This window comes from Syngnathus floridae, chromosome 3 (genome assembly GCF_059516105.1).
Source record: "Syngnathus floridae isolate MCC-2025c chromosome 3, RoL_Sflo_1.0, whole genome shotgun sequence".
Taxonomy (NCBI): domain Eukaryota; kingdom Metazoa; phylum Chordata; class Actinopteri; order Syngnathiformes; family Syngnathidae; genus Syngnathus; species Syngnathus floridae.
The window spans coordinates 5,811,963-5,834,165 of record NC_142415.1 but is presented as its reverse complement, the minus strand read 5'-3'; the positions used below and the strand labels follow the sequence as shown (position 1 = coordinate 5,834,165).

Here is a 22,203-nt window from a genome sequence, read left to right as displayed (position 1 = left end):
TGGATGGATGGATGGATGGATGGATGGATGGATGGATGGATGGATGGATGGATGGATGGATGGATGGACGGACAGTTAGTAACCATCCCTGCTGTTAGAAAAATTGTATATATATGTTATCATGCGTTCTCTAATGAGTACTTATTCACAATGTTACTGTTCAGTATGCTTGCTGCTTTTCCTTGCTTATTCTTATCTTGTACAACAGAACAGAAGGATTACGGCTGGGTCAGGGGCGAGATGACGGTTGTGTCAAACAAGATGCTGCTGACAGCTCAGCGTCCACCAGAACAGATCGTGAAAACAACACGTCAAACGATGCGTCATGAACCTTCTGATCTTCCTTAAAGAACGTCACTTTCTCTTTTTATCTCTGGGAATATCGCTTAAACTTTTTTGCTGATATAGCCATATCTGCACGCAACACTTTGTGCGTTACTTTTTGTTTCTTTTCTTACGAGACGAAGCCACAATCTCTTTCCCCCCCCCTTAAAGGCTAATCGTCTCACACTGTGGGTAGGGCATTTCCAAATAAAAAGAGCGAGGAGTGTAAAACAGATTTTTAGTGTAGTCGGACTGCTGTAAGTCTGGATGCACTCCTCGCGAGAAAAGACTCAACATTCTGCCTCACTGGTTTTGTCTGCTGATCCTTTTTACTGATTTTGAACCTGACACCTGCGGTTCAAATTTGGTAGCAATTGGACAAAATATTTAGACAAGTTTTTTCGACCCTAAAATATTCCCTTTTAACAATAATGACCGACTTTGTGCATGTCTCCATCATTTAGGGGAGACCCAGGCTTGTCACATGACTAAGTCTTGCAATTATCTTCTCCAGCAGTATATACAAATGGGTAGAAAATTATTTAGCCAGCAACTGGTTATGCAAGTTCTCCAACTTAATGTGATAAGAGAGTTCTGTAATTTTTATCATAGGTAGCTACACTTCAACTGTGAGAGAGAATGTGAAAAAAATCCCAGAAATCACATTGTAGGATTTTATTTGTAAATTATGGTAGAAAATGAGTATTTGGTCAATAATACAAGTTCAATTCAAGACTTTGTAAAATGAACTTTTTGAGCAATGACAGAGGTCAATCGTTATTTGTAGGTTTGCACACAGGGTATGTAGTATTTTGGGCCATTCCTCCATACTTCTAGACTTTTGGGGCTGTCACTGGGCAACACAGGCTTTCATTTCCCTCCACCGATTTTCTCTGGGGTTGAAGTCTCAAGACTGGCAAGGCCACTCCAGATCTTCGAAATGCTTCTTAGCGAGCAATTGTCCCGGATGCAGATGAGATGAGAAGTCTATTTGTACGTGCAACGACCCACCCTTAAGTTCAACGAAGATTGAAAAAAGCTGTTGTTCCTGATCCTTGGTGTTTATATTACAATGGCTTTTGCATTTTAAATTGAAGTTGAGGATTCTAGGTAGTGTGGCTGAGCGGTTTAAAGCACTGAATTAAGGCTTCAGTCTCTCATGAGGAGACCGGTGAAAGGAGGCACACATATTCCATGTGAAACGTAATTGACGTGGAGTGGTGGTGATTTCACGGGGGAACTTCAGTTGTCGGCCCTCATGTTCCAGTCCCTTGCCTGGGACTGGAACTTGAGGGCCGAAATCGGCAAACTGCCTCGTCGGTTGGTGTCTCCGTTGCTCTCCCCTGCTCTCACAAACCTGACAGGGAGCTGTTTGGCTGCAGACTGGTTGTTGACCTCTTTTCTGTTGGTCTCGAGAACTTTGGCCAGCTTCGTCAGGACTGGGTAGTGCCGCCATCTGTAGCGTGCCTGTGTCAGTGCTGTTTTTCAGCCTAACAGTAGGTGCTGTAGGCTGGCGTTAGGCGCGCTGCACAGGGGACAGCTCCCTTCCTTGCCAAATCACTGGCGGAGCTTTCTGTGGCTAAGTTGCCCTTATCAGAAAGCTGAGTCTGGCTTGCGGCATCTTCCACAGGTAAGCCCAGCTGAGAGCTCTCCTGATGGTCTTGGTCTCCATCTCCCTTAGCGACCCTGTGACACGGCCTTGATGGTGGACTGCTCCTGGTATGATTTTGACACCTCATCGACAACCATAGCTTTTCGTTCCCTCTTTGTAGCCTTGAACGAGAGTCGTGGAGGCTCTCCCCAGCCAAGCCCCGCTCTCCCTTCTTGCACCTTGCCAATTATTTTCCGATGTTGAAGCCTGCCGATAGCACCACAAGTGTAATTCTCACAGTAGGATCTGAGGATTCTTTTAACTCAGGAACGAACCTGGCCTTCTTCTGCTTGTAGCCCAAGGTTATGGACTGGATCGGCAGTTGCAGCGCGGTTGCCCCGAACAAGCCCGTGTCAGAGAAGCCTTTCGGTAAATTACATTATGAACAAAGCTCCGTCGGGCAGCACTAACCTGGATGCTGGTGAAGAAACCAACTATTTATCGTCCAAGTTCACGTCTTAATAGAATTGTCAACAAATGTCAATGTAGAAACTGCAGAAGGTCGGTAGTGTGGCCGAGCGGTCTAAGGCGCTGGATTTAGGCTCCAGTCTCTCCTGAGTCGTGGGTTCAAATCCCACCACTGCCCCTTATGCATCAATTCAGGTGTGTCCTTCTTGCCCAACTCCTGCCAGTGCAGCTGCGTAAAGTATGAGGACACTTCGAAGGTCTTTGCAAAATATCAACCTTTGCCTGCCAGGTCTAACCTGGAGTACCCATTTACAGTAAGTGAAATTCACTAAGTACAGTCACCAACAAGAAGTACTGGGCAGGCTAACGAGTTAGCGGTAAGATGCTAATTCGCGATCATGTTAACACGCGAAAACAGACTTCTAAAGGAATGTAAACGAACATTTGGAGCAATACTACATTGTCCTGAAGGTTAGACACGTATCCTCAATTTAGAAGTTTTATTTGGACTTTTAAATGATTTTCTAATTTGGAAAAAAAACTCCGCGATGTAGTGAAGCACGATGTAGCGAAACGCGAAGTAGCAAGGGATCACTGTAATAGGAAACGACATTGTGTATTTGGACTGAGAATGGTGAAAGAAGGCACATACATGCCTCGCAATCTGTATGCATTGAGGATGGGTCAACCTCCATGCAGCACAGCCAATGTGTGGAAAATATTATCCGCGCAACATTTCTTCTCAAAAGCATGACTTAGGTCCCTTTCAGCCCTCGAAGCGAACTCAGATCGATGACTCAGCATTTTTTGCGCATATGTGAACGCGCCAACCGTACTCAGACCCCTTTAAAACGAACCGTACTGAGACCACCTCAGGAGGTGGTCTCAGTACGGTTCGCTAAAAAGTCAACGGTACGGTTCATCTAATATGTGCATTGTGAACACAATGCGCACTGGGTTCACTTCGCCTTTTTGCACCGTTTTGTAACCTCCTTGGCTTGCCGTAGATTGGTCACGTGACTGCAGGCGCACAAACAAAACTGTACAGAACAGAGAATCCAAAGTATGGCAGCAGCAAGTCATTGTCGTGACCGTGGTTCTCATAGTAAACGTAGAGAAGCATGTGCCGTTCAAAGTTCTGCCACGGCACCTGGACGCGGCATAGTTCTGGGAGAAGACTAAACGGAATGTCTTTTGGAAATTTGGAACGACGACAGCATTAAATCACAACTATCTACGACCCACCGTAATGCGAAAGTATTTCAAGAATTTTCTGAGAATGAAAGCAGCCGGTTTTGATAGAACTTCTATACAATGCAGAATAAAAGTGAAAAAACTAAAGTATTTAGCTACTCGAGATAAAATGCGAAGAAGTCGGGAGTCAGGGAATATCAAAAACTACCCAGAGTGCAGTGGGAGTGTGAGAGCTCTAGGACCTAGTATGAACAGAAAGAGGACTGAGGCCCCATCAAGGCTGAACTGAACCAGAAAGAGAACTCGGTCCTCTTTGAAACACACTCACAATGTGAACACAAAAAGAACTGAGTTCGTTTCCTCTTCGTCCACTTTTTGGTCCACTTAAAGAGGTCTGAGTTCGGTTCTTTTAAAAGGGTCCAGGTGTGAAAACACCCTTAAATGAAGGTCCAAAGTCTTACAAACGCCACAAGGTCCAAATAGCAGAGGATGGTTTCTATCCATTGACCTCTGGGTTATGGGCCCAGCACGCTCCCGCTGTGCCACTCTGCTGCTCACCATTTGTCATTCTTGATGTCCTCTAATTGGCAAACAACCATTCGGTTTCAGGCTTCATTATTTTATGTCGGGCACCACTAACCTGGATCCTATCATATGCTATGGTTTCAAAAACAACTAGTCCCTGATCTAACAATTAAGTCAAGTCAAGTTTATTTATATAGCCCTAAATCACAAGCAGTCTCAAAGGGCTTCACATATCCAAAACAAATTTACTAGTCCCTGATCTAACAACTTAAAGATGAGTTTAATATATTTCACAATGGATTAAGATATAAAAATATTACAATTTTATAAATATATTATATTTGTAAGATTGAGTTCACTGTAAAATTTTGCTGAAGAAATTTTTGAAGGATCAAGCCATTGTGATCCTCAAATACAATTAATTGATGTCATTTGCAGATCAGCACAAAACTTCACACGTTTGGGTTGGAAGAATCTGAAAACAATGACAGTTGCGTCCGGAAGTGTTATGTTCCTCAGCAAAACGTACATATAAGTTTCTCTAAGCATTCAAGCAATGCACATTGCCAATATGAAGTACCGCCCGCGCAAACGACACTTTGTCAGTTCTTGTTTTTGGCCACTAGGCGCAAGAGAGCTCTTGGTGTGCGAACATGCAAAAGAAGAAGAAATTACGGAAGTAGGGCTTCCAAACAGATTCCCATTGGGGGGAGTAAATCAAACTAGATCGTTTCTTTTACTTAAAACAAGCTCGATCTTGGACTAAATATTGGTCAGTATGGGCACCAGAGATGACGAATATGATTATTTGTTCAAAGGTAAAATTACTTTATTGTCATTATCTTGCCCCTTGCTTATGTTAGCTGTCAAGCTAAACTTAGCCGCCACTACCTTTGTGCTTGTGATTGCTTTTCGTCAAGCTTCTCGGATAATGTCAGCAACTTTACTTAATTTACACGAAACGAACGCGTCAATATCCAAATATAACTGTCGTTAAAAGAAAAAGAAAAGTTTGAAAAGCGATTTGTGACCATAAGGAGCCAGGCCTTTTGACAGTGTTGGGTGCGGACTAGCGGACACGCCTAACGTTTACCGTTATCAGTCACATTATCTTCATGGGATTGCCACGAGGAGCCAGTCCACACGCTTTATTTGCTGATACCAATAATATCGAAAGCAAATATTTAACGTGTAGGTTAAACGCATCGTATACGTATTCTACTTTAAACACGGAACAGTTTGGTACGGCATTTACCTTGATTTCAAGTAGGTCATCAAAACGCAAGGAAGGGATTTTTTATTAACATTTTTGAGCATCTTGCGAATTAACCAAATGTATAACAAATAATTGCAAGGCAACAGGTAATGAAGTATAATTGGGCTATGTTGCGTTTTGTTGTGGCTGGATAGCGGGTGTAAACATTACGTCTTTCCATTTGTAATGTACATTGCTTAGAAACCCCATATTAATTAAAATTGACATTATATCCGTGACACGTAAACAATTAGATACCCTCATGAACCACATTGAGCAATGTCTTAAAAGTGTTCCTTGTGTCAAATGTAAGCCAAGACTGGTGATGGTTAGTATATCAATTTTAGTGTATCTATTTTATTTACGAATAAAACTACTTTCGCTGGCTCCACATAGGACCATCTGCACAAGCTCATGAAATGTAGTACTGTAGTATATAATATTGTAGTATATCTAAAGTCAATTTGAAGAAAACTAATTTTAATTATTACCAATTTTCCAGATAACTATATGTTTATTCAGATATTGACCAGCTCAGTGGCCTAGTGATAGAGAGTGTCCGCCCTGAGACTGGAAGGTTGTAGGTTCAAACCCCGGCCGGGTCATACCAAAGACTATAAAAATGGGACCCATTGCCTCCCTGCTTGGCACTCAGCATTAAGGGTTGGAATTGGGGGCTTAGATCACCAAATGATTCCCGAGCGCGGCACCGCTGCTGCTTACTGCTCCCCTCTCCCCACAGGGGATGGATCAAAATCACATGGGGATGGGTTAAATGCAGAGGACAAATTTCACCACACCCAGATGTGTGTGTGACGATCATTGGGACTTTAACTTTTAACTTTTTAACTTTCAAGAACTGGCTATTACCAAGTGGGGTCTAATGTTACGGTATCATTTTGTTTCTATATTTCAAAGTTATTACTATAAATGTTGTAATGTTCAGCTACAAGAGTTGATGTAGTAATATTGCCACTATGTAGTTTGTGTACTTCTCTGCCATAACTGAGCCTTTGTATGTTCATAAAGGCTTAATCTTTGACAGAGCTCATTAGATTTCAGGTGTGCCTGACCGTGCCTGCTATGCTTTTTCTAGTGATGTCACAATCATCAAGATTTTTTGGCTTCCGATCCGATTTTTAAAGACGTGCTCTTTCCAATACCAATTCAATACTGACCCCCCCCCCCCACACACACACATTTTTTTTAATTTTACTTCAACCTTTTCTACACTTACAACACATTGAACAATCATTTTTAGCTGTTTTTAACAAACCTAAACTGTCAGGTCATTTGGAAAGAACAAAATATATTTTAATCTTTTGGATCTTAAGCCTTAAAATTGCTTGGTTCAAATTGAACGGACCCAGGAAGTTGGGTCAGTTAGTTGGGTTTTCTTGTGCAAAACAACCCAGGAATGTTTAACCCAAATTGGGCTGTTTTTAACACAGCCTTTTTAAGGGTGTAGCAAAATTCAACTCAAACTGCAGATTCATATGATTTACGGATACCGTAAAGCACGTAGACGCTGCAAAAACACATGAAACATGATCCAATTCTGTCTGATACAAAAGAGCTGGATCAAAAGCCAATACCGATACAGAATATCAAATCGGGACATGACAACTTTTTACAATGGATGCGTGTATGGAACATTAATATATATTTTCTGAATTGTAGTGGTCCTTATTGGTGACTCTGGTGTGGGAAAGAGTAACCTGCTATCACGTTTCACTCGCAATGAGTTCAACCTGGAAAGTAAGAGCACCATTGGAGTCGAATTCGCCACGCGCAGCATTCAGGTGGATGGAAAAACAGTGAAGGCCCAGATCTGGGATACAGCTGGCCAGGAGCGCTATCGAGCCATCACTTCAGCGTGAGTACTGACAAAAGGAAGCAACAGGAACTGGGAAAGCCACCTGGTATGAGCCTGTTATGGTGCACAAAATTCAGATTGGTTATGGAAACATTCCTATTTGCCCAAAACATTATGGTTCCTTTAAGAGCTATAATCACAGTCAATTACTGATGTTTCTTTTTTTTTTTTTAAATGATCTGAATCAGGCTTGTTGAAATTGTGGTTCCACCTTGCAACTGAAACATACTGGCTCAGCTGTCATGCTTTAACGTTCAATTAGGGACCTCTGTGTTTCTTTTCATGCTTTGCTTTGTGCAAGTCAAACGTGCAAATAATTGCAACATATACTCGTGACATATACTCTCCTCCTCAAGTAATGGAATAGTGAGGCAAATTCATTTTTTTCCTGTAGACTACAAAAAACATTTGAGTCAGAAGAGTTAAAGCTGCAACCCAATTTCACCATTGTAGTTATCTATTAACCCACAACCCACTGCCCAAACAAACAAAGGACTTCCAACAGAGGATAGAATACATTTTTTAGTCTGACCAAGCCAATATTCAGACCTCAAACACAATAGCTTGCATTTTATCATGGTAATACAAGAACATCAAGTATGCACAAGTGTAGTACAGTAATCCCTCGTTTATTGCGGATAATTTGTTCCAAAACCACTCCGCGATAAGTGAAATCCGCGAAGTAGGGTCACCCTCTCATCTGTACATTTTTTGTGTCAAATGTATATAAAACCATTTAAGTGCATATGTTATTAGAACATTAAATAATAGTTTCAAACATGTAAGTAATACATTAATAGTATAAAGAACATACAGGAAAATATTGTATGAATATTGAAAATATAAATATTATACGTGTGTGTAAGTGTAACATGTAGATGTGACGTTCTGTTGTTAACCTTGGTTAAACAGGGACCTCTAGTGGTTACAAGTTACCATAGCAGCGCTATGCGCATTTTGTAGCTGTATATGTAGATGTAGCTAAAGTACACAAACTGTAAATATGATTTTAGGACTCTTTCATTATTATAACAACTTTTTACAACAAGGTACAATACTGTAAATATGTTTTCAGAAGTCTTTTAGTATAACAAAGTGCAACACTGCAAATCTGTTTTTAGAACTCTTATTATAACAACTTGTTTTGGGCTGTAAAAAATCCGCGATGCAGTGAAGCTGCAATAAACAAACTGCAAAGTTGCGAGGGATCACTATAATGCCAATTGGCCACAGGTTTGTTGTATAGAGTACTCCTAGATATGAATTAACTTTTAAGACATGAGTGTATTATATACTATAGTATGTGGCTGGAACAGTTTGAAGGCAGTAATCTCAAGATGGGAAATCTTGATGTGCATGTTCTCCTTTTCTCCCTTCCTGTACTTGATCTCAACTAAGCCTCAGCAATAACTGTTTCACAAATGATTTCCAATCAGTTGCATTGCCAATGACAAAAGCTAACTTGCTGAACTCCGATTACCAAATGGCTGTAAATCACTAGCTTTGTAAGGATGAATTGACTCTGATGAAAATTGATTCTAAATGGACACTGCAGGTACTACCGCGGTGCAGTGGGCGCTCTCCTGGTCTATGACATTGCCAAGCATCTAACTTACGAGAATGTGGAGCGCTGGCTGAAGGAGCTGAGAGATCACGCTGACAGCAACATCGTGATCATGCTTGTGGGCAACAAGAGCGATCTGCGTCACCTCCGGGCCGTTCCAACTGATGAGGCCCGGGCTTTTGCAGGTAAATCAAAGTTCACTTTGATTAATTTTGCAGTTGACTTGTACGTGCTTTTTGTATGTTCTACCCATCACATACGGTAACCTATGCTGTGTCCTCACCCAATAAATAGGTTGACATTTTTCATCCAACTTTTTAATAATTAAGAATAGGGTCAGCAACTTAAAATGTTCACGATTTTGTCCTTGTAGGAATATTTAGTGTGGAAACGATGCACTTCAGTTGTATGGACTCTGCCAGCTTGATTGTTTCAGCTCAGTGTATCTTTAAGCAAAACGACTGCATTTTTCACAAGTTCAAGACTCATTGATTTTTTTGCTGAATGATGTGTCATTACAGCAAATACATCCACGTCAAAACTTGAGTGCAATATGGACTCATAGCGCATTGCAAGGGTGTTAAACGGTGGTAAAAGTCAAAGCACATTTAAGATAATGGGTCAATTATATTGAACTGATGAAAATGAAATATTTTTGAATATAGATGTGAATCCAAAATGTATTATAAGATTCTGTGTTGTAGGGATTTTCAGGATGGATTGCAGTTGTCCATCAGTGGGGCAACTCCTATTTGATGTTTTGCTCACTTTCATCACAAAGAACAGCTACTCATCCTCGTGTTGCACCTAAGTACCAGTACCGGTTCCGTATTGTGAATTTTAGGGGGCAAAAATGACGTGATAGGATAATTTCCAAATGCTGGAAAGAAGAAAAAGAAAAAAAAACGTCTTCTTTTGATTGGACTTTCAGTGTTGAACCAAGGCAGAGCCGTGGTGAATGGCATGCTCTCCAGACTCCTTTGCTTAGTGGGTGCGGCTTGCCGGCCCGCTACTGGCGCACAGCACAGCCCGTCTGTGATGCATGAAGGTTAATTCCTTCCCGTATAAATAATTGAACAAATATCAGAGTCTACTTCTGTACTTTGCAGCGTTGACGTAATGGCCGTCTAACTTAAATTGCACGATTTGCTACGTTGTGTGCACATTTCGGGCCGGCTCTCTCGATCTCCTCCATTTACTGAAGCATAGCCTGGCTTTTTAGCAATGGGGACTGCACATTGATCATCCAGTGGTACATGTAGAATTATGAATACTGTTCTGTTCAGTCCTCTTTTAAAAACAATTATATGGCTGGGTGAGTCTTGAATTATCAAGCGATCGCAAACTTGAATGCCAAAACTATATTTTGTGTTTGAAGCAAATGTAGTTGGATCACTCATGCCATCCATGTAGCAGACTTGTAGCGTATGATTGACTTATGTCTGTCTTATGCGGTTCAAACATAGAGGAACGTACTGCAAAGTAAACATTGAAGTCACGCGTGATTGACACAAAGTGCATTCACAGTAAGACCCTTCAAATTCAGACAGGAAAAAACCCTCATCGCTGCATTAAATATTTAACTACAAATATATATAAACAGTGCTACCCAGTGCGGCTCGGTGGCGCACTGGGTAGCACGTCTGCCTCACAGTTAGGAGGGTGTGGGTTCGATTCCACCTCCGGCCCTCCCTGTGTGGAGTTTGCATGTTCTCCCCGGGCCCGTGTGGGTTTTCTCCGGGCACTCCGGTTTCCTCCCACATTCCAAAAACATGCTTGGTAGGCCGATTGAAGACTCCAAATTGTCACTAGGTGTGAGTGTGAGTGCGATTGGTTGTCTGTCTCTGTGTGACCTGCGATTGGCTGGCAACCAGTTCAGGGTGTCCCCCGCCTACTGCCCGATGACGGCTGGGATAGGCTCCAGCACGCCCGCGACCCCCGTGGGGACTAAGCGGTTCAGAAAATGGATGGATGGATATATGTAAACAATGTGGGCTTTTTACCAATCTCTAAAAGCTGACACAGATCAAAAGAATGTTGGGATGAACTCACTTTGCTATTTTATATCATTACAATCAATGGTTCATTTGGTCACTAGGCTGCCATCCTCCAATCTAGTGGTTGGGATGTCAAATGTTACACATTCAGTGAGATTTTATGCTGTCTAAAATAAAGAAATCCTTTGGTGCACTAAGACCTTTGTACTCCATCTGAAAATTATTCGCAGTGTTTAAACACATTTTTTACTTTAATTGTTCTGAAGTTTGTAGAAAGTGTTTAAAAATACACAGTTGATCAAAAGTATTCTAGTAATTGTTTGAATGACTACATGTGTGAGCTGTTAATCCAGTTTTAAGATTCTGCCATGGTATCGTTTCAGTACCAGTATTGAGGAAATGTATGCAGATATCGTATGTACAAACGTGTAGTACACTATCGAAATTTCTGTATGTTTACGGTGAATTTACAACACTATCCTGCTGTTTTTCATAACAGTAAAATACTGTTAAATATTCATCTATAGGAAGTCGTTAATAGTTTAATCGGTCAGTTAACAAGGACATAAGTGTAATTTAACAACATAAAACTGGATTGCTGTAAATTTTTGCGTTCGAACGGTATCTTAATGTAGTTAAAAAAAGAAAAAATACCATTGAATTTTCATCCCACATGTAAATTTACAGTTAAGACTACCAAAATGTAATTTAACAGTATAAAAAAGTAGTTTCTGTCAAGCAGGAGAGACGGACACCACATCAATTGTGTTTCCACTGCTTGACTGAAAATACATTCCACTTCTTTATTAATCAACTTTCATTAAAACAAATGACACAAAGATGGAAACACCAAATATTTATTGGACTTCACAATATTGCTCCTTTTTCTATCAGTACCTCGAAATGAGCTATCCGAGGTGCACTTTTAACCTACTGCTTTTTTTCAGTTGGCACAGACAGGCTAAGAGTGTGGAATGTTGTTGGATATGTTTGTAATTAGGTTTCAGAAACACAAGAACAATTTGAATGAAATACAAGAGATGTCAAACTACAGAGGGGCCCTGGTGTAGTAGCTAGAGCGGGTCGAATGCTGTTCGAATCCCACTCTGCTTGCCTCGTGTCGTCAATTTAGTCTATTTATTCCCATCCGATTGTGAACATGCGAGCACATGAATATCCACCGTGGGCACTTTCAGTGTGTGTCATCATCTCTTGTCAGTGCTTCTTTTCTAATTGTGTAGAAATTCAGCCCAATTAAAATGTCTAAAAAATGAGGTTTTTTTTCATACCACATACCGTATTTGCCGGTGTATTAGTCGACCTTTTTCGATCCAAAATCGACCGAAAAAAATCGACCTCGACTTATACACAGAGTCATAAAATTTAACTTCGTATTCATCGCTTCAAATGTGATGGTAACCAAGGCCGTTTCTCATGCATCTCATTGTGCGTGGGTGTGTGTCCGTCAGGCTCATCAAACAGCGAGAAACTGAATCATTATAAAGCGTTCGTCGCATTAACACGCATCCTCAGCAACAATTTCAAATATTCTCACCTCAATAACGGACATCAAAAGCCAGGCAGCGACGATGACTGCTAGGGCGAAGTACTGGGTATTTAGCGAATGTGCGAGTCATCGCGCGTCAAGCAACGACAATAACTACCGGTATGTAAACATTCAATCGCCATGTCTAAATGAATGTCGTTGGCACTTAGAAAATATTCGCCAAACTTGGCCAGACTTCCAGGGAAAGAGGCCGAATTTTCACTTGTTCTGGCCGACCGGAGGAACCAGCCGAGGCAGACACTTTACGGCGGTTGAGTCGTTGGCACTTAGAAAATATTCGCCAAACTTGGCCGGACTTCCAGGGGAAGAGGCCGAATTTTCACTTGTGGTGGCCGACACGGGGAACCAGCCGAGGCGGACACTTTACGGCGGTTGAGTCGTTTGCACTTTGAAAATATTTGCCAAATTTGGCCAGACTTCCAGGGGAAGAGGCCGAATTTTCACTTGTGGTGGCCGGGGAACCAGCCGAGGCGGACTCTTTATGGCGCAAGAGCCGTTGGCACTTAGAAAATATTCCCCAAACGCTCTCGATGGGACAGAAGACGACCTTATCTGGGAAGAGGAGGAGGAAACTGAGGATAGAGAAGACCAAGAAGATGCCCTTTATGACGACAAACTAAACGAAAACGAATGGAACGAGCTTTTCGGAAATAGCGACGATGAAGGCGAATTTTGAACTCTATGTACCGGCAATCACTTTACAATTATAATTTGTTGTTTCTTAACTAAAAATAAACCAGTTTCTAAGAGTGTTCATTGTTGTTGGTCTCTCTCGGCGCGTAATATCACAGGGTCATGAAGTAAATAATATTTAAAATGGCGTATAGATCGCTCGTTACACACTCGCGAATTTGAACACATTTCGTCAATAAATTTCGCATATTTTTGATTGAATTTCGAAGTTTAATATAATGCAACAATTGAGTTCGACTTATACAAAGGATATATCATAAAATCGTAAATTTCCGTCAAATTTTAGGGGGTCGACTTATACACCGAGTCGACTTATACACCGGCAAATACGGTAGTTAATCACAAGTGCACCCCAACACTGACTTAACACAATGCACACATTCACAGAAAGAAAACATTTTTTTTTTTTCTTTTACTACATGAAGCATCTCACAGAATTACTGGTTTGTACTTGTTGTGCAATCAATACATTTGTGTTTGAGCAAGTCAAGGTCGTGCCATGTACTGACTCAAATTTCAGCGTTAAGTAACATTTTTGATTTTGTCCTGCAGAGAAAAACGGTTTATCTTTTCTGGAGACATCGGCGCTGGATTCCACCAATGTTGAGACTGCCTTCCAGACTATTCTCACAGGTGTGTATTGTATCACTGATGTGTTTGTAAATCCATCAGAACACTAAATCACAGATGTAATGATGATTCAGCACGGTTAGAGAGACTTGAGTATTTTCTGCACCATAAGGCACACTTAAAAGCCTTTAATTTTCTCAAAAAACGAAGGTACGCCTTTTATGTGGCCCGAATTCCAAAATCTGTGAAGTTGTTTTGTGTGGCTTCCTTAATATACAGGTGTAATATGTGGACCTGATGAACCAATCAGAGGACATTATGTTGTATGTAGTCGGGGCAAAAAAAACAATCTTAATATACAGGTGTAATATGTAGACCTGATGACCCAATCAGAGGGTATTATGTTGTATGTAGTCGGGGCGAAAAAAACAATCAGAGGATTGTATGTAACACGTAGCGTACGTACCTCCGCCGCCATTGATAAATAAATACTATTGTTTGTACATAGCAAACAGCATTAGGACCCTCTAAATTGGCATAGACAAAGAGACATGCTTACGAGGCACAATTAGAGCTTTCTGGAAAGCCAAGATTATTGCAGAAGAGCAACGTGACAATGACGAGACAATGACGAGAGGGAACTTGGCATGTTTAATGGCGGACTTGCCCAACTGTTTAATTTGATTACAAAAGATGAGGATTTTCATGGATTTGTCACCTGTCAACAATTTTTGAAGGACACATTTTTAAAGTCAAAGTCCTAATGATCTTCGTCACACACACATCTGGGTGTGGTGAAATTTTTCCTCTGCATTTAACCCATCCCCATGTGATTTTGATCCATCCCCTGGGGGAGAGGGGAGCAGTGAGCAGCAGCGGTGCCGCGCTCGGGAATCATTTGGTGATCTAACCCCCCAATTCCAACCCTTAATGCTGAGTGCCAAGCAGGGAGGCAATGGGTCCCATTTTTATAGTCTTTGGTATGACCCGGCCGGGGTTTGAACCCACAACCTTCCAGTCTCAGGGCGGACACTCTACTACTAGGCCACTGATTAGAGAGGCAAGAACTGTTGAGATAAATGTCGACAATTTTTGAATGATATGTTTTTAATCAGAAGCAAGAACCGTTGAGATAAATATTATGTAATGACTCTGAATCTGCATCGAATTTTGTTTTTTGTCTCTGTTTTTTTTTCCAATAATACAAATAATTACATTATTTACAAATATTTATGAATTCAAGCTTTAGTTTCAGCATTAGATGGATTTATTTTCCAAAGTGTCATATGTATCACAACACACACACCTTTATAGGTCAATATTAGAAAAAAATGAAAATATCTTGAGTCTAAAATACGATTAGGGACACTAAGATACCGCTCTTCAAAAAAAATTATTGTTCGCTTCAGAGTGTATGACTATTTTCAGTTGAGTTAAACAAAATTTAATGCATAAATGAATCAAAAGTTAATGCAGGATATTTTGTTTTTACTTTTGTACAATGGATTTTTTTAGAGTTAAGCATTAAAAAAGTTATGAGAGACGTGAGTTTCATTTGCATATCCAGCTTTCCAGAACTGGAGTTTCCACTGCATAAACTGTATATGGAAAAAAAGTGTTAGGATGCGTGGCCAGTACACTAACTGACCCTGAAAGTGGAAGATTTGCAGTTGGACTACAATTTTTTGCAATCGTGAAGGAGAGGAAAGTTCTCAAATCTGTGTGGCTAATCTTGGCCCTGTTTAGACGCAGTTTGACTCAAGGTTCAAATTGACTTACAGATTCCAGTGTCTGTAATTTCTTATAAACAGCGGCACAGGGAAATCGACTTTTTTGTGCAATAACTTGTGATATCATAAAATCAAATTAGTTAATCTTGTCTTCTTGTGTTCAATTGATTTTTGTTTACTTTGAGTCAAACAATGATGTTCTTTATTTTGGTAAAAATAGAACCTCATTGTCTGACTGAAAGTTAAAAAAAATCAACGAGTAGATGTCACAAAATTAGGCATTTACCCTCTGGTCCCCCTACAGAGATCTACCGCATCGTGTCCCAAAAGCAGATGTCAGAGCGCCAGGAAAGCGACATGTCCCCCAGCAACAATGTGGTCAACATCCAAGTGCAGCCCACTGAGAACAAACCAAAGATGCAGTGCTGCCAGAACATCTAGCTTATCCCTGGCTCGTCCCACCCTTGCCTCCAAGACCCCAATCCTGTCCCCCTTCTTTCATTCTCCATAGTCCCTTCAAGGCTCCAGGGCTGTGACCTGAACTCGCCACTACTTTTAACCGATCTCTCTCCCCTGTCCCAACCCCTGCTGCCCTTTTGCCCACATCCCTCCAGTTAATGTTTCAGTATAGAGAGTTACAGCGCCCCCCTCCCCCCCTCAAGCTGAGCCGCTCTGTCTTTAGGCTCGTAAGGACAGAAGGCAGCAGGCATTTCATATCACTTTAGATTTCATTCCAGTTGTTGCGCTTACATGTCACAAAAATGTCTTAAAATATGAATGTGATTTGTTTCCTTCCTCTTATGTCTTTATTCTTTGTCCGTTTCGATTCTTCCACATTTTTTCCTGATCTTTTTCTGTATTGCATCAAATATCAACATATGAATATAAAGCACATGAAAGTAGATGAGCTCCTGTCAATGTAGACTCCCCTCTTTGCCACTTAATGCAATGTACTGTTTAGGAAACCACATGCAGGAGTCTCATGACCTTTGATCCCATTGCTGTGAACATGACGCTAAGTGAAATTTAGAGCCGTCAGTCCTCGTTATGCTGTGGAGAGGACAGCAAGCTCGCCACAAACGTGCGGCCTCCTCACACGTCGTTACCATCTTGTTTACAAAAGGAAGCAGGTTAGGGGCAGCTTTGCATGTTTTGAAAAGATGGCCATATGCAGTGCTGCATGTTTTATTAGTCAAGAGACACCCTGGGCTTTGCTATCGCCTTGGACGTGTGCCACCTTGAAAGCTTGCCGTGTTCATTTGTTTGCCCTCCTTCACAGACGCACTCATTCTTGTGAGGTTGGGAACTTCTGTTCCGAATTGAGGAACAGGGCTTACATCTGTCACACAATTGACAACTATGCAGGAACTAGCATGCGGCTGTTCACATGTTTTCGCTGGTTACACTAGTTGAAAGAATTCAAATCACACTGATGGAGGCTTGTGACATCTTTCTGTGGTTCTCAATGCTAAAACACGCATGTGACCACAAAGCTAAGACAACACTGTTGGACTTGTTTGGTTGACCTTAGTTTTTTTTTTTTTACTAGCTTTAGTAAACAAGTGCAGTTTTCAAAACTCAACTTGTATATTTTTTTTATAGGTAACACAACATCTGAGTCTCAAAAGCTTTATCCTTAATTGCTTGATCAAAAATAGTGAATAGCGATAAATGATTTTGAGCATCATTAAGTTCATGACATTAAGAGGAAAAGATATGGTGGATTCATCCATGTGGTTGGCTGTTTTTTCTAGTGCCTATTTCACCAGTCACCTTTGCAACACCCTTCCTCCTACACACACAAGTGGTCTGCCCCCTCAACATATTTTCCCTGTCACATAAAGCCTACTTGACACCAAGCTGCCTATGACTTGAACACAATGCATGGCTTTTGGTGGGACTCCCCCTCCACACTCCCGCCTTCTGTTGCAAACATCCGATGTCCATCGAATCAGCTTAGCATGCTAGGACGACAAGCTAAGTTTCAGTCCAACACTGCAGTGTTTATTCAGCTTTGTGATGATTTGGCAGGCATATATGCACTAACTGCACTCTGTGTATGTATGTGTGTGTAGAGGCAGAGTATGGCTAGATCATTGGTTGGTTCCAGTGTGGTAGCTTGGCTGGCAGTACCAATGGCGTTTCCTCGAACAGACGGCGCTGCCAACCAAGCTACTCCACACTCGCAAGCTGGCAGTTTCATGAGTTGAGGTGATTCCTTTCATGATCAAAAAATTATTCCAAAATAATAATCCATTGTTTTGTGTCTTTTTTTATTTGTCATTTTTATATGTTTTGAAATTCATAAACTGACTGTAATTCCAATGTAAGAGTGAAATGATGTCATTTCAATTACTATGAGGTGTTAAACGTGAGTGGCGGCTCAGAATGAATGGTTTTATGTTTTGTACAGACTGATAAAATTGTACAATTGTGTCTATATCTTAAGTTATCATTTCATCTTAATAAAGCGCACCAGTCATAAACCTAGATGCTTTGTCTTTTCACTCGAGAGTTCACTAACCTATTAGTGCATATGACTACTACTCCCTGAACATTTATTGATTGGTAACATGAGCAGTAAAGAAAATTTCTATTTGAAATGGTGATAGAAAAAAGGTATATAAAGTGGATCCATTTGGAACAATAACAGGAAGTGAGTTGAGCGGGAAATAAATCTGATTGTCTGAATGTCATCTTATTGCTGAGTGAAGTTGTACTTTGACATAGTTTCACAGTACTGATTTCTGTGTGTAGGGACGCATACATACAGTATTTATCAGTTTCACTGGGGAGCACAATTTGTGTTGCTTTGTTTTTGGGTGCAGAGTCCAAAACTGATATCAGTTTTTCTCTCACATCAAGTGTTTGAGCTTGAGCCTTGTTTTCTTAAAAAGTACACATGTAATATATGTGCATGTGGCTGTGTAAATAAAACACTTAAGATTTACATCTAGTTATGAGTTCAAAATTAAAATAATTGCATTACACAATATATAACTTACGTTTTTCACATGGTTACGAATTAAGAGAAAATCCAGCACAAATGCTCTTAATTCTGACCATGCTATCTTTTTTTTTTGTTTCTATTGGGAGCTGCATGCACCTCTCACCGCATGCATTTGTAATTGCACAAAAAGATTAACAGGTAGCTGTTAAGTCCAATTGTAATCAGATCTTATCACAGTCTTGCTACAGCTAAAATGTACAATTTTGTTTATCTGGAGGATATGCTGTAGAGAGAAAAACTGACATGAAGAAAGAAGAACTGACTGCAGTTTTGGAATCAGCATGCCTATTTTAATCAATCTAACTCTTATTTATGTCAACAATTTTTTTGTAATTGTACCCCAGTGTTATACTAAATTCAGCGGTACAATATAGATAATGTTGATAGTAAATACAAGTTAACCTTGGCACAAAATGCCATCTGTTGGACCAAATGACTAAGTTGCTTGAATAAATGAGTCTCAACCAATTCTTATTTCAAATCCTCTCACTTTCAAACGGCTATGTTGGCACAACAGTTTATGTGGATTGACAGATGACTAACTTTGCTCCAACTAGTGTAATTATATTGTTCTAATAATCTTTGGCATGCATGTGTATTCACCCTGATGCAACAACAAAATAATTACAAGTGGACAAAATGTAAAACCAATACATCACTTTTTTCTACAGTAACCACAAAAAAGAAAGAAAGTAGAAATAATGTAAAAAAAAAAAAAAAAGAAAAAGTGTATTGATGCTTTGTTAATCTGTTTTACCGTAATTTCCGGACTATAAGTCGCGGTTTTTTTTCATAGTTTGGGTGGGGGGGCGACTTATACTCAGGAGCGACTTATATATGTTTTTTTTCACAAATCTTTACTTGATCATTAAGACATCACTTACAAGTATAGTTGACCACTTCCCATGTTATTTTTAGTATAGTTGATCACTTCACATGCTTTTATATCTTTATCTTGAACATATTCAAAACATAAAAAATAGAGAAAACATCAAATAAAGCAGTTAACACTTTAAAGCACCATATCCAAGTCCACTGTCTGCTGTATGTACACTTGCTCCATTTTTGCTCCTCTTATATTTATTATTATTATTTATTATTATTTGTTTATTTATCATTTATTCAACACTCTTATTTATTCATTGTTTGTGCCTTCTTGGGTTTTTTTTTTGTGTTGCTTGTATGCATATGTGTACTATCTCACCGAGGGATAGTGGAAACGTAATTTCAATCTCTTTGTGTGTCTTAGTATATAAAAAAAAAAATCGACGATAAAGCAGACTTTGACTTTGATAAAACAACCCAAAAAAATTATATTTTCAGACGAAACTGGATGAGGGCGCTCTAAATTTCACCGTTGGCCGTGACTCATCAACTGGGTGGGCTTAAGAAAAATGGCACCAAAAAGAAACTCATATTTTGCAGGTTACAAACTTCAAGTTGTAAAATATGCAGCTGAAAACAGTAATCGAGCAGCAGAAAGAAAGTTTGGAGAACCGTGATGTACCAATGGATTACTATTTCAAGTGACGTCAGTAGCACGACGCGGCGCGGCGGTTGTTTACATACAAACGTGCCCACATAAGGACTACAGGCATCATTAGCGGTGCTCATTTCTAAGTGACACGGAGGACAAAGAGTTTGAAGGAATTAAGGATTTGGAGTGACATAGAAGGTTTGAAAAACTATTATGGCTTTTACGCACGCCCGGGCCTACTATACTGAGTCGGGGGCCGGCGCTCGGCCGAGTGGCTGTCCGCGAACGGTGCGCGGGGCTCGGACATGGCCATTACGCACGCCCGGTCTGTCTGGAAGTCCACGCCGCCACACGCTTGGAAGTTTGGTTTGTTTAATAAAGAGCCGTTTACCAAACCCACGTCTATTCTTGTACTTTGTTAACGCTACAATATAGTTATATAGTAGATCTGTGGAATAAAGACGAGGCTGACGTCAGGGCGCGCGCGCGGCGATGTTGACAAAGGACAAGGAATTTGATCGATGGATTTAATGGAATTAAAGTGCACGGATGGTTTGATAATATTATTGGCTTGTATTATAGTTATTTGAAATATAGTTTATCTATCGTTATATGATCCTGTGGAATATTTTGAAGTGCAAGTGCCCTCAGCCGTGCGCACCCATTGTTGACAAAGAACGATCGATGGATTTAATGAATTGGAGTGACACCGATGGTTTTATAAACATGTTATTCATGTAATAGTTGTCCTTAATCACTCTATATGTTACGTCAGGCCCGTTCTCAGCTCTTTGTTTGTGTTTGTCACGTTAGCATACCTATCGTTTAGCCTGTTGTTGCTATTTAATGAATTGGAGTGACACCGTTGGTTTTATAAACATGTTATTCATGTAATAGTTGTCCTTAATCACTCTATATGTTACGTCAGGCCCGTTCTCAGCTCTTTGTTTGAGTTTGTCACGTTAGCATACCTATCGTTTAGCCTGTTGTTGCTATTTAATGAATTGGAGTGACACTGATGGTTTTATAAACATGTTATTCATGTAATAGTTGTCCTTAATCACTCTATATGTTACGTCAGGCCCGTTCTCAGCTCTTTGTTTGTGTTTGTCACGTTAGCATACCTATCGTTTAGCCTGTTGTTGCTATCGTTTAGCCTGTTGTTGCTCGTTCATGACTAATTAAATTGCCCCAAAATGCGACTTATACTCCGGAGCGACTTATATATGTTTTTTTTTTACTTTTTGGGGCATTTTATGGCTGGTGCGACTTATACTCCGGAGCGACTTATAGTCCGGAAAATACGGTAATGATGTTTCAGTGATCACTTAAAAGAGTACTGGACAAGCTGAATCAGCCAAATTTGCTGACACACATAAGGGTGTGTTCAAATGGGTCCTGTCCACCTTTGAATGTGTGAAAAACATCTGCATACCACAAAAAGAACACTGCTGTACACAAGTATATAAATACCTCTAATGAGTTTTGTTGTTGGTTAGGGGTATACAGTGAAAACACAAAAGGATCATGGCACCAAACACCTAAAGTCGAATATATTTACAATGATAAAAGATAAAATAGCAGTGTAATGTAGTAGACACTGCACCTCAGATCGGTTCTTTCCGTTTTTCTGTTCAGCACTTACTGAAAACTACAAAAACAAACAGCTTCTTCGCAGTTTCTGAGTACGTCACAGTGAATTCTATCCAGTTCACAAAAGGCAGGCAGGGATGGCCAGGTTTCCAGCGTGTGGAGGGTGTTCTACAGCAGTGAACCAGTGGGGCTTTCCACCAGAGGGGGGCTATGGCTCTGAGAGGGGGTGGGCCGCACAGGTAGCAGGTCATAGTGGCTGGGGATGTGGCTGTTCCTGGGCAGGTCATAGGGGCTCTGCGGGTAACTAGGTACCACCACGCCTCCAGCTCCTGGGATGATACTGATGGTGGGCTCTGGGAGATCAAAAGACCAAAGCTGTCATTTGCGTGCTAACAACACAGCCACAGGGGAGTAACTTGTTTGTTTTTCATCAATGAATTGTTATTGTCATTCAAAACTATCCTGTATAGAGTTTTTTTTTTTCTCTCGCCACCTTTGTCTGTCACAATTAACACACACTGGATTATCTTTGACAAAACTGTCGGCCTCAACAATGAAGATGCATGCTAGTTACTAACAAGGTTCATACCAGAACCCCTGAAGCCGACTCACCGAACCCCTAGGGTTCGATCGAACCCAGGTTAAGAACCACTGGCTTATAGTCATTTTAGATATTCTTATTATTTATCCTAACTTTTTAATGTTTAATGTTGCATGGTTGTACAACAAAAAATTCCTGGTTTGTGAATGCCTTCACAGACCATGGTAA

General features: G+C 40.5%; 2 protein-coding genes and 1 non-coding gene across 4 annotated transcripts in view; 2 read left to right on the top strand and 1 right to left on the bottom strand.

Annotated features, from left to right (window-relative positions):
- The first annotated feature begins 2,479 nt into the window (after window positions 1-2,479).
- trnal-uag (transfer RNA leucine (anticodon UAG)) lies at window positions 2,480-2,561 on the top strand. Its single transcript has one exon. It is a non-coding gene; the product is annotated as a tRNA-Leu (tRNA).
- A 2,187-nt stretch (window positions 2,562-4,748) lies between these two features.
- Window positions 4,749-17,844, top strand: LOC148400170 (ras-related protein Rab-11A). The gene is made up of 5 exons (XM_088372292.1): window positions 4,749-4,920; window positions 7,038-7,233; window positions 8,789-8,982; window positions 13,607-13,687; window positions 15,659-17,844. The coding sequence occupies exons 1-5, from the start codon at window positions 4,881-4,883 to the stop codon at window positions 15,793-15,795; spliced, it is 648 nt and encodes a 215-aa protein (XP_088228418.1). The 5' UTR covers window positions 4,749-4,880; the 3' UTR covers window positions 15,796-17,844.
- The window catches only part of LOC148400167 (multiple epidermal growth factor-like domains protein 11), a 125,399-nt gene continuing 120,804 nt past the window's right edge, over window positions 17,609-22,203 (bottom strand). For both annotated transcript variants that reach the window (XM_088372289.1, XM_088372290.1), the window contains exon 25: window positions 17,609-21,787. In XM_088372289.1, coding sequence (XP_088228415.1) covers window positions 21,603-21,787 — 185 coding nt within the window. In that variant the 3' untranslated portion in view covers window positions 17,609-21,602. The remainder of the gene's footprint in view (window positions 21,788-22,203) is intronic.